The sequence below is a fragment of the Peromyscus maniculatus genome, chromosome 5 (genome assembly GCF_049852395.1).
Source record: "Peromyscus maniculatus bairdii isolate BWxNUB_F1_BW_parent chromosome 5, HU_Pman_BW_mat_3.1, whole genome shotgun sequence".
Lineage (NCBI taxonomy): Eukaryota > Metazoa > Chordata > Mammalia > Rodentia > Cricetidae > Peromyscus > Peromyscus maniculatus.
The window spans coordinates 56654807-56666986 of record NC_134856.1 but is presented as its reverse complement, the minus strand read 5'-3'; the positions used below and the strand labels follow the sequence as shown (position 1 = coordinate 56666986).

General features: G+C 46.1%; 1 protein-coding gene across 4 annotated transcripts in view; it reads right to left on the bottom strand.

Moving 5' to 3' along the window:
* The window catches only part of Spg7 (SPG7 matrix AAA peptidase subunit, paraplegin), a 57554-nt gene that overhangs the window by 6734 nt on the left and 38640 nt on the right, over positions 1–12180 (bottom strand). For all 4 annotated transcript variants that reach the window (XM_042277822.2, XM_076572276.1, XM_042277821.2 and 1 more), the window contains 3 exons: positions 4825–4949; positions 2751–2853; positions 1483–1593 (listed from right to left, as the gene is read on the bottom strand). In XM_042277822.2, the coding sequence (XP_042133756.2) occupies positions 1483–1593; positions 2751–2853; positions 4825–4949 (339 nt within the window). The remainder of the gene's footprint in view (positions 1–1482; positions 1594–2750; positions 2854–4824; positions 4950–12180) is intronic.

The following is a 12180-nucleotide window of genomic DNA, read 5'->3' as shown; positions in this document are numbered from 1 at the left end:
AACCATCAAAACACTTCTTTTTTTCATTTTTTGGTTTTGTTGAGACAGGGTTTCTCTGTGTAGCCTTGGTTGTCCTAGAACTGGATCTGTAGACCAGACTGGTCTTGAACTCAGAGATTCACCTGCCTTTGCCTTCCAAGTACGCCACCCCCAACCCCTCACCCCCTAAGTATCAAAGCAGTTCTTCAATTTCAGTGAGTGCCTCCCTGTCCCAGGAGTGACTTCTGACTTTGTCCCTGACAGGATGAGGAGGGGTCCATTCAGAATCCCAGCAGCAGCTGCCTCTGCTGCCATCCTTCCCGCTATGAGATGAGGGCCTCACACTTCAGGGGCAAGTCTACTTAAACCTCCCTGCTCAGCTTCTAGTCACTTACCATCCCACACTTTCCAAACATGAAGTTCCTGTTTCTGTGCATCCTTTCGCTGTTGCTGCTACTGTTTTTTGAGATAGGATTTCACTGCATAGGCCATCAGGTGCCACCACACCTGACTTTGAGTTAATGTTTAGGATATGTGGCACCAGAATTGTTTTCAAGTGGGGCCTAAGGTCCTGTACTTGACACTCACAATCATCTCCAGCTGCACTGATCAGCTGCCACTGTGTCTGACGGGCTTATGGCTCTCAGTAATTGTGTAGGAGGTTCCAGCACATGGCACTCAAGAGGCACAAAATGAGCTGGGCATGGGGGTGGACACCATTGATCCTAGCTCTATGATGAGACCCTATCTCAAAAAACAAAAACAAAACCACATTAAAACCAAAGCCAAACACACAGCACCCCATCCTCTTGATGGAAAATAAGGCTCCTACCTTGTTAATCACCAGAGCCATTAGTTCTAGGAAGATGTGGGTCAGGGGCAGGTTTATCCCTCTCCCATAGAACCTGCAGGTGCCCTTGGAGGGCAGCAGCCTCTACTTACACCAGACTTGGCTGGCTGTGCCTCATCTGGTCCAAGATGGGCTCTCAGCCACCTCATGGTGCCTAGGATAAACCCTGGCTTTCCTGGAACTCACCAAGTTGGCTTTAAACTCACAGAGAATCTTTTGCCTCTGTCTCCCAAATGCTTGGATTAAGTGTATAGCACCATGCCTGGCCTTTCTTTCTTTTTTTCCCCATTTTTATGAGATTGTGTCTCTTGTAGTCCAGGCTGGCCTGGTACTCACTATGCTGACTTGGATGACTTTGAACTCCTGATCTTTCACCTCCCAATTGTTGTTATTACAAATATGTGTGCTAGCATACTAGACTTGAAGATGTTTTTATATTTGCTTGAGGAGTAAGTCTATTCTTAGGTAAATTTACAAATCTCAAATGGAGGAAAAGTTACAATTCCTTGCTACTTATGTAACGACAGAATAACAGAACCCGGGTCTATTTCCACCTACCCCGCACCTAACTTGTCTGGCATAGACAACTTCTAACAGGTTTTCTGAAAGCGTCAGCCCTAACAAGGCCCTAGCAAGGGGTGTGGGCCTCATACCAGCAATGACTCGCTCCACGGCGTACTCAAAGTTGAACGTGTGGACAGATGTGTGCCCCTCCCGTGCAGCGTGCAGTGCCGCCTCATTGCAGATGTTGGCGATGTCTGCGCCTGTCAACACAAACCACAGGCAGGGATGGGGGGTGGTGCTGGCTCTTCCCTGTCAGCATTTAGGAAAAGGAAAGAGAAGGAAGGAGGGAAACTCAGCTTTTAATGAAGAAAAACAGAGAAAAAGAGCCCGAAGTGGGGCATGGGCCTATGAGTCCATTACTGGGGAGGCTGAGGCAAGAGGACTACAAGTTCTAGGCAAGTACAGGCTACACAGTGGAACTCTGTCTCAAAATAACAAAGGGACAAGAAGGAAAGGAGGAAGGGCGAAAGGGTGGAAGGAAAGGAAGGGAAGGGAGATGGGAGGGAGGAAGAAGGAAAGAAGAAGGGAGAGGAGGGGAGGGGAAGGAAATAAACAGAGTTGACAGTGACGAACTGTGGCAGGAGGAGAGCAGGAAGTGGGGGAGGGGAGCAGGAAGTCGGGAGAGCTGGAAGGCAGGAGGCAGGGGAGCAGGCAATTTGTGCTGTTCCAGAAGCCCTCTAGGGCAGCAGGCTAAAGCACTGCAATGGCATGCTACTCTGGATCTCGAAGCCCTTTCCTGTCTGCCTCTGTACTGCTTTATGTCACTTGACACTGGTATTTTTCTTTCTTTTTGGTTTTTTGAGACAGGGTTTCTCTATGTAGTTTTGGTGCCTGTCCTGGATCTCGCTCTGTAGACCAGGTTGGCCTCGAACTCACAGAGATCCGCCTGCCTCTGCCTCCCGAGTGCTGGGATTAAAGATGTGAACCACCACTGCAGGCACCTAACTGTGACTTCTACTTCATTGGGAATCACATGGGGACTGTGCGGAGGAAGCCTGGTGGGGCAGTCTGAACTGGAAGGTGTTCTCTCTGTAAATACAACCCAGGAGGCACAGGCAGACAGACTGTCTCACAGTCCTCTGATGGCAGAAGCTGTGGGGCCATCAGGATGCTGACTGCCGCTTTGGTGCAGACATCACAACTGCTCCCTGTGAAGTCAGGTGAGCCACACAATACTTATTGCTATTGCTTCCACCACGAGAGGAAGAAAGTCCCTCTTTCCTGGTCCTCTGCTGCTTGCATTCACACTTGATCTCACCCAGGCTGCACAGAAGAGTGACTCAGAACAGTGAAAGTACTTGCACTGGGAGATGGAGGCTCTCTGTCATGAATACATGTACTAAGGTTGAGGTCATACCACTGAATCCTGGTGTCAGCTCTGCCAGCCGCTGGGAGTAAAAGCTGCTGGGCTGGGTCAACTTCAGGCCTTTCAGGTGCTGCTCGAAAATCTCCCGCCTTTCCTGTCATAAACGGGGAAAACACAGCTGAAATCACACTTGGATAACAAGACAAACTGTTCTCCCACAAGCTCCCTGATGAAATGTGGCGATCACAGGAAACACTGGCTTCTACATGCTTGACATTCTCAGTCATTACCCGTGCTCTTAGAAACCAATTTATAGAGCTCCAAGCAGCAATTTAAAGATGAAAGGAAAATAAATGTAATAGAATACAAGTAAAGCATACCACATGTAGCAAAGATTTATTCCACAAAAATTCTGCAAGTCACACATTCTGGATCCTGACATAAAATATCTGACATTGTCAGGAGACAACCAGCTTCTCTTAAGTAAAGTAAGGGATACTGAGGCTACCCCACACATCTCTCTCCAGTGGCATTAACTAACTACCCAGCCGTTATATTTGCTCTCCTTCCTTCCACACAGACCCTCTATCCAATTCCTGCTCTCTCAAGGCTATAATACAGGTACTTTGACCATGTAGCAGGACCAAACAGAAGCTTGTGAGAAAGAGGCTATCAGGGCAGAAAACCGTGGTTTGTGAGGCTTTCATGGACACCACTTCCAAGACAAAGTCAAGTGTAGTTACAAAAGGCAAGACGATTAGAGACTGAGAAGATGGCTCAGAGGTTAGGAACACGTGTTGCTATTTCAGAGGACCTGGGTTCAGTTCTTAGGATCCACGTGGTGGTTCAGAACCATCTGTAACTAGTTGCAGGGGACCCAGAGGATCGGATACTCCTCTGGCACTAGGAACACACATGGTGCCCATGCATTTATATAGGCAAACTCTCATATACATAAAAATGCATAAATAAATACATCAAAGTGCTGTGGGATGTTCTGTATGTCAAATTGCTCTGATTGGTCAATAAATAAAATACTGATTAGCCCGTGGCTAGGCAGGAAGTATAGGCAGGACTAACAGAGAGGAGAAAAGAAAGAACAGGAAGGCAGAAGGAGTCACTGCCAGCCGCCGCCAAGACAAGCAGCATGTGAAGATGCTGGTAAGCCACGAGTCACGTGGCAAGGTATAGATTTATGGAAATGGATTAATTTAAGCTATAAGAACAGTTAGCAAGCAGCCTGCCATGGCCATACAGTTTGTAAGCAATATAAGTCTCTGTGTTTACTTGGTTGGGTCTGAGCGGCTGTGGGACTGGCAGGTGAGAGAGATTTGTCCTGACTGTGGGCAAGGCAGGAAAACTCTAGCTACATCAAAGAGGGAGGGGTGAAAATTCCAAGACGTCTCACAAAATTCAAGATGGAAAGGAGAGATGCCCTCATTTTGATTTGAAAGAATTTACTATAAAACTCAACCCAAGCCAGACAGTGGTGGCTCACATCTTTTATCCTAGTACTTGGGAGGCAGAGGCAAGTGGATCTCTGAGGTTGAGGACAGCCTGGTCTGCAGAGAGAATTCCAGGACAGCCAGGGCTATACAGAGAAATCCTGTCTCAAAAAATAAAAATAAAAATAAAACAAACAAACAAACAAAACCCCAAACAACCTAACCTAGACCAGTGCAGTCAACTCCACACACTCAAGGATGAAGGTAGAAGACACTGGGCAAACTTTAGCTCACTGTGAAAATATGAGAGCAGTGAATAAATACTGAGCAAGCCCCATCACCAGGACCCTATGATCCCAGCATTCAAGAAGTAGAAGCTAGAGAATCATAAGTTCAAAGCCAGCCTGGGCTACATAGCAAGACTCTGTCTCAAAAACCAAACCAAACCAAACCAACTACAAAAGGACATTGGGTATTACGGTGCCAGTGTGGTCATGGACACTTACTTGGGCCCCAAGGGCCACAGTAATATCACACTAAGGCTAGATACTGGAGAAAAGAACCATGATGACTATAAAACTAGAGCTTGTTCCCCAGGGAGGGAAGGAAGGCTGTGGCCCAGGCCAGAAGAACTGTGCTATGGAGAAACTGGTTGCCCCATCCTTCCCGGCGGTTCTGACCTGAAGAGTGGGAAGATCAATGAAGACATGCCTATCGAGACGACCAGGCCTCATCAGAGCATTGTCCAAAACATCAGCTCGATTCGTGGAAGCCAGGACGATGACATGGTCTGTGGTGCCCATTCCTGAGAGGACAGAGCAGACACAGTGGCCTTTGGAGTGGAACATTTCGACAGAATGGCTTTTCCCAGTGAGGACACAGCAGGGGAGAAGTAGAGGCCCGGGGGAAGAACAACACCAGATTCCTTCTGGACAGGATGACAAGGTGCAGGCACCTTCCCAATGGCTTCCAATCAAAGTCATGCCAAACGTGTGAAGTTGCTTGTTTGTCAACAACAGCAGTTTCCCTTGGCCATATGTGGAGGCTGAATGGCCCCAAGACCCTCTGGAGACTCAGGTGGATCCCTGCGAGGGAGTAGTAATTTTCATCCCAAGGAGCTATGGTGGTTGCTCAGCTGCAGCTCTTTACTATGTGGTATCTAAACACTTTAACACCTGGGTTTAGGCATGAGGTTTCTTGTCCAGGATATTAAAAGTGGGGCTGGAGAGATGACTCAGCGGTTAGAAACAGTGCTACTCTAGCAGAGGACTCAGGTTTGGTTCCCAGTACCCACATCAGGAGGCTCACAACCATATGTAAATCTAGTTTCAGGAGGTCTGCCTTCTTTTGACATCCATGGGCACCAGGCACACATGTAGTACACATATGTAATCAGAGACAAAACATTCATATATAGCTTTTTTTAAAAGTGGCTCAGAAACCACCCTAGATCCTTGACTAGATGTGACTGGAGAAAAAAATCAACTACACAAAAGGTTTATAGCCAGGTGTGGTGGTGCACATCACCTTTACTCCCAGCATTTGGGAAGCAGAGGCAAGAGGATCTCTTTGACTTCTAGGTCAGCCTGGTCTACATGGCAAGTTCTAGGAGAGCCAAGACATAGAGACCTCCCAAAACAAACAAACAAACAAACAAACAAAACAACAAACCCCCTTAAACATTTTCTTTGTGAAGAAGCGGGGGAGGGGGCTGAGAATGTAGGTTAATTGCTAGAGTGCATGTCTACTATGCAGGAAGTCCTGGGTTCAATCTTCAGCACCACATAAACCAGGTGTGGTGGCACATACCTGTAAATTCTAGCACTCTGGAGGCAGGATGATCTGGAGTCCAAGGTAATCCTCAGCCATATACTGAGTTCAAGACTAGCCTGGGATGCATGAGACTCTCGGAAGGAAGGAAGGAAGGAAGGAAGGAAGGAAGGAAGGAAGGAAGGAAGGAAGGAAGGAAGGAAGGAAGGATGGAAGGAAGGAAGGAAGGAAGGAAGGAAAATCATATCCTCCTTATCACACTTTAATCCTGACAAGCCATAACAGTGACAATAATTCACTGAGCCTTCAAGAACAGAGCAAGGCAGAAGGTCACCTTGCCAAAGCTAAGCAGATACCTAAAAACAATGCTGTTTTTTTGTTTTGTTTTGTTTTTAAATGAGCTCAGCTCTGCCTTCTGCCATAGCCCCAAGGTTCCTCTGGACACCTGAGCCTTTGGTAGAGAAATAATGACACAGAGAGCAAGAAGCTGATAGGCTAGAGATGTGACAGCTAAGAGAGATCCACACAGAACATTCTGCCCAAAGACCTTCCTGGTTTCATGCTCAGGCTTTCTTTTCTTGTTTCAATGAGACACTATCAATCTCAGTAGCCCTGGCTGGCCTGAAACTTGCTATATAGAAGAAACTGGCCTTCAACTCAGAGAGTTCTGCCTGTCTTTGCCTAATCCTGAGTACTGGGATTAGGGTGTGCTCCATCACACCCAGCATGCTCATGCTTCTTGAATGTCTTCTGTCTAGGTGCCTTGGAATTCTGAAATTATAAAGTTTATATACAAAATCGTGCCAGGCCTGTACCCAGGTATTTGGAAGGCTGAGACAGGACGATGGCAAGTTCAGGGCCATCTTGGGCAACTAGTGAGAGTTTATCTCAAAAAATAAATTAAGGAGCCAGGTCTGATGGCACACATCTGCATCCCCATCACTTCAGAGAGTGATATAAGAGGATCAGAAGTTCAAAATCATCCTGAATTACAAAGGGAGTTCAAAGCCAGCCTAGACTAGATGAACCTGTCTCAAAAACACAAGCTGAGCATGATGACACGTGACTTTAATCCCCGCATTAGGAGGCAGAGGCAAATGGATCTCTACAAGTTCCAGGCCAGCCAAGGCTACACAGTAAGATCTTGTGTCCTCCCCACCCCCCGGAAAAACAAACAAATAAAAACTAAAGAAAAAAATGACAACAGGGCTGGAGAGATGGTTCATTTGGAAAAAAAACCCAAACACCTCTCTATGCAAGCATGAGGACCTGAGTTTGAATTCTCAGAACTCATGTAAAAGCTGGATGCAGAGCACAAGCTTCTGTGGAGGGTGGGAGTGGAGGCAGAAGAATCCCCTAAAGCTCTCAAACCAGCTAGGCTGGGTAGTAGCTCTGTGTGGTGGAAGGATGGGGAACATACCCAAGAGGTGGGTAGTTGGTTAATGTCACCACAGAGGTATGGGGAGTGGGTCCCAGTAGCCACCTGCTCTACATAATAGAAGCTGACACCATCAGCATAGAGTAACCGGCCATTTATTACCACCCAGCACCAAGATGACAGCCACCCCCAGTCGGAGCAGATCGTCTCACTCAGGTTCTCTTCTAACTTTTGGTCTGTCCAGAAACCGTGGCTATGTGTGGAAATGGCTCTTAGCAAGGCCAGTACTGCTATCTGGGGCACACACTAAGAGCCACCAGTGGCATCCATGTGCTCTCAAGCCTGGCATCCCAGGCCTTGGCCCACAGTCTGACCTGAAGTGTTAGTGACTCCACTGAAGGGTGATGAGCAGTCGTCCAAGGGGTTAGATGAACAGCTATTTTGCTAGGAGGCTATGCCACAACAGTGGAGTTCTGGGCTGTGTCTGTTTTGTTCGTCACTCACCTGACATGGTCATGAGGAAATGCATCTTGAAAGCTATACAAAATATACTCACTTCTACTATGAGGACTGAACTGTCTAGATGCATAAAAGCCATGGCAAGGCCAGCAAGATGGTTCAGTGGGTAAGAGAGCTTGCTGCCAAGTCTGATAACCAGAGTTCAACACCCAGGATCCACAAAGTGGAAGAGAGAACAGACTCCTGCAAATTGTCCTCTTTCTTCTACATGTACATTGTGAGGTACATGTATTTACTTGACCCTTGAACATAAATAAAATCCAATTTTTAAAAAACTGCAAGGTCAAGCCAGGTGGTAGTGGAACATGCCTTTAATACCAGCACTTAGGAGGCAGAGGCAGATTGATCTCAGGTTGAGTTCGAGGCCAGCCTGGTCTACAGGACAAGTTCCAGGATAGCCAGGACTGTTATACAGAGAAACCCTGGCTCAAACAAAACAAAATAGCCGGGCGGTGGTGGTGGTGGTGGTGGTGGTGGTGGTGGTGGTGGTGGTGGTGGTGCACGCCTTTAATCCCAGCACTCGGGAGGCAGAGGCAGGCGGATATCTGTGAGTTCTAGGCCAGCCTGGACTACAGAGTGAGTTCCAGGAAAGGCACCAAAACTACACAGAGAAACCTTGTCTCGAAAAATCCAAAACCAAACCAAAACAAAAAATTGCAAGGTCAGGTATAGGTAAAAACAAACAACCAAACAACATGGCTGTGATAGTGCTTTCTTAGTGAGTTTTTTTTTTTTGGGGGGGGGGTTGCGGTGACAGGTTGAGACAATGTTTCTCTATGTAGCTCTGGCTATCCTGTTACTATCTATGTAGACCAGGCTGACCTTGAACTCACAAAGATTCTTCCTTCCTCCCAAGTGCTGGAATGTTTGTAAGGCCCCACTATAGTGCCCAGGCTGACTTCAGATTCCAGATCCTCCTGCCTCAGCCTCCTGCATGCTGGAATGCAAGTATGTACCACATCATCTGTCTTCCTCCTTCCTTTCTAATTATTATTATTTTTTATTTTATTTTTAAAATTTTAATTGGATTTACTTTCTGTTGTTTGAGTATGAGTGCTTGGCCTACATGAATGCATGTGCACAAAGTGTGTGCCTGATCAATGTGGAAATCAGAAGAGGGTGTTTCAGCCTCTGGAATTGGAGTTACAGATGGTTGGTGCGTGTGGATGTGGGGACCAGAGCCCAGTCCTCTGCAAGGACAATAAGTATTCTTTTTGATTGTTGAGACAGGGTCTCCCCATGTGGCTCTGGAATTTCCTCTGTAGATGAGGTTAGTCTTGAACTCACAGATATTCACCTGCCTCGGCCTCCTGAGTGTTGGGATTAAAGGCTGTGCACCCCATCATGACTGGTTACAAGTGCTCTTATCTGCTGAGCCATCTTTCCAGCCTGCTTATTTCCTTACAGTTTATCTATCTATCTATCTATCTATCTATCTATCTATCTATCTATCTATCTATCTATCTATCTGTTTATTTTTACTTTATGTACATTGGTGTTTTCTATCTATCTATTTATCTGTTTGTTTGTTTATTTATTTTTACTTTATGTACATTGGTGTTTTGCCTGCATGTATGTGTGAAGGTGTCAGATCTTGGAGTTACAGACAGTTGTGAGCTGCCATGTGGGTGCTGGGGATTGAACCCAGGTCCTTTGGAAAAGCAGTCAATGCTCTTAAGCACTGAGGCATCTCTCTACCCCAGTGGTAATTTTTTTTTTTAAATATAAACTAGGATCTCATGAATATAAGGCAAGAGCTCTGCCACTGAGCCACTCACTCTCCAAGCCCTGTTGGATGTTTTCTTTTCCCTTGAAACAGGGTCTCACTAGGTAGTACTGGATAGCCTGGAACTTGCTATAACCAGGCTGGTCTCAAACTCACAGAGATCCACTTGCTTCTGCCTCCTGAGTACTGGGATTAAGGGTGTGAACTGCCACGCTTGGCCCTGTTAGGATTTTCAAATGACTCCAATGGGGAATCAGCATTCACATTTTCCATTTGTGTTTCCCCAAACAAAAACTATACAACATATACCACAGCAGAACACTCCATGTTAAAAACCCCTTCTCCGGGCAGTGATGGTAAACATCTTTAATCCTAGCACTCAGGAGGCAGAGGCAGTTGGATCTCTGTGATTCAAGGCCAGCCTGGGCTACAGTGAGTTCCAAGACAGCCAAGGGTGTTACACAGAGAAACCCTGTCTCAACTCCCCCAGACCTCCCCCCAAAAGAAGCCCTTTCTCTAAGAATACACCTACGGCCAAGTGATTGTTGGTAAGCAGGTGGGCAGCTGGTGCTCTTGCTGGAGGCTCTCTTCTATGACTTTATGGTTCCAGAAATGCACACAGCACCTGTGCTTAGGCCTCTGGGACCAGGATTTCTCATTCCCTTAGGAGTTTTTCCCACGACCAGCACAACATCCGCTCAACTCCCTCCTCTGCACTTCAATGAACAGAAATTGCTCTTCCTGAGGAGACAACAAAGACTAGTCTCAGAGCTTCTGAAGGAACCAGTGTCCACAGCTGTGAGAGCACAAAGAGACTTGTTAGTGCTGGGCCAACTTGACAAGCAACCAGTTCTTCAGCCAACCCTGGGGGACAAACAGCTATTTTTATGGTAGTTCAGAGAAATTCAGCTCAGAAAAATGTCATGCTTTCTAGTAGACTCAAATCTCTTGAAAAGGATGGCCTCTGTCATTAAGCTGTGTGAGGTAACAAACTGGTTAACAGGTTTTCTTTTCTAGTTCAGTAGTAATGTTATGAAATCCATTTAAGCCCCTATTTAAATAAAACATATCTTTGAGGGGAGAAAAGAGCCACAGGAGAAGGGTTCACTGGAGTTTCCTTCATGATCAAGGATGCATGGTCAATGTTCAGAAGGATGAGGGGTATGTGTTCAACCTCACTTCATAGAGTCCTAGCTGAGACAAAGACCTTCATGCCAGGTTCCTGGGTCTGGTCTGAAAGTATCTGTCAGTTTCTAGCAGCCCTCTGCTCTCCACAAGGAACTACTACCACATCCTCGGAGGCAGTCAGTGCTCTGGAAACTTGACAGTGAGCACTGGCTGTTAGTGTGCAGAGCAGCTGTTAGGGTACTTGTTACACCTGCCATGGGCTCTGAACTGATGGACAACTGGACAACAACAGAGACAGGAAACAGGAGGGCTGAGGACGCTCTATATGTAACCATTTTCATACCGTCTCAACAATAGAATACCTTTTCCTCTTCATTGTTAGAACCATCCTTTGACTGATTGATTTGTTTGTTTATTTATTTATTTTGGGTTTTTTGAGACAGGGTTTCTCTGTAGTCCTAGCTGTCCTAGAACTTGCTCTGTAGACCAGGCTGGCCTTGAACTCACAGAGATCTGCCTGCCTCCGGCTCCTGAGTGCCAGGAGAGGCCACCATTGCCCAGTTTATCCTTTGCTTTTTAAACTTATAGCTACTTTACAGTACATGAAATAACTTCCAATGTGCACCAGGCCATCTGACATCACAGGAGCCAGGAGTTGAATTCTCACATGCATGTGTGTGTGAGACCAGTGCAAACATATGCATGTGCATGTAGGTGCAAGTATGTGTCTGTGTATGAAGGCCAAAGGAAAATATAATGTGTCCTCTCCTATCACTCTCCACCTTATAGTCTCCCGCCAAAGATGTAACGTTGCTTATGGCCTTGAGGATCATCATGTTACTGAACTGTTCCTACCAAAATAAATGCTTCACCTGGCCTTAAGAACACATCACACACACACACACACACACACACGAAACATCACACAAAGGTGGTGCAGACCTTTCATTCCAGCATTCAAGAGGCAGAGGCAGGCAGATCTCTATGAGTTCAAAGCCAGAATAGTCTACAAAGTGAGATCCAGGACAGTCAGGGCTATTATACAGAAAAACCCTGTCTCAAAAAAGCAAAAAAAAAAAAAAAAAAAAAAAATCACATCACAGTCCCTCAGAAAGATGTCTTTAACACAACTGTCCTGCAAAGAGTGTTACCATCACAAAAGACTGGAAGAAACTCAGAGCCAATACCACCCCATGGGCTACATGAGACTGCACCAGACCTGGCTAAGGGCAATGGAGCCATAATGTTACATCTTGGGACTGGCAGCTAGCATAAAGAGCAAGAAGACTTTGAAGAGACAAGGTTTGTTCAGTCTAAACTCTTTCATATCACTGCTAAAGTTTCTCCTTAGAGCTCTTACACAGAGAAACCCTGACTTGAAAACCAAACCAAACACCAAGTGAGTGCCTCTCATCAATACCAAAAATAGCTTGAAAAGTGTCTCCGTAAGATAGAAACCTAAAACCTGTAATTCTAATTGAATAATAGTTAAAAATTGACCTCAAGTTGGGTATG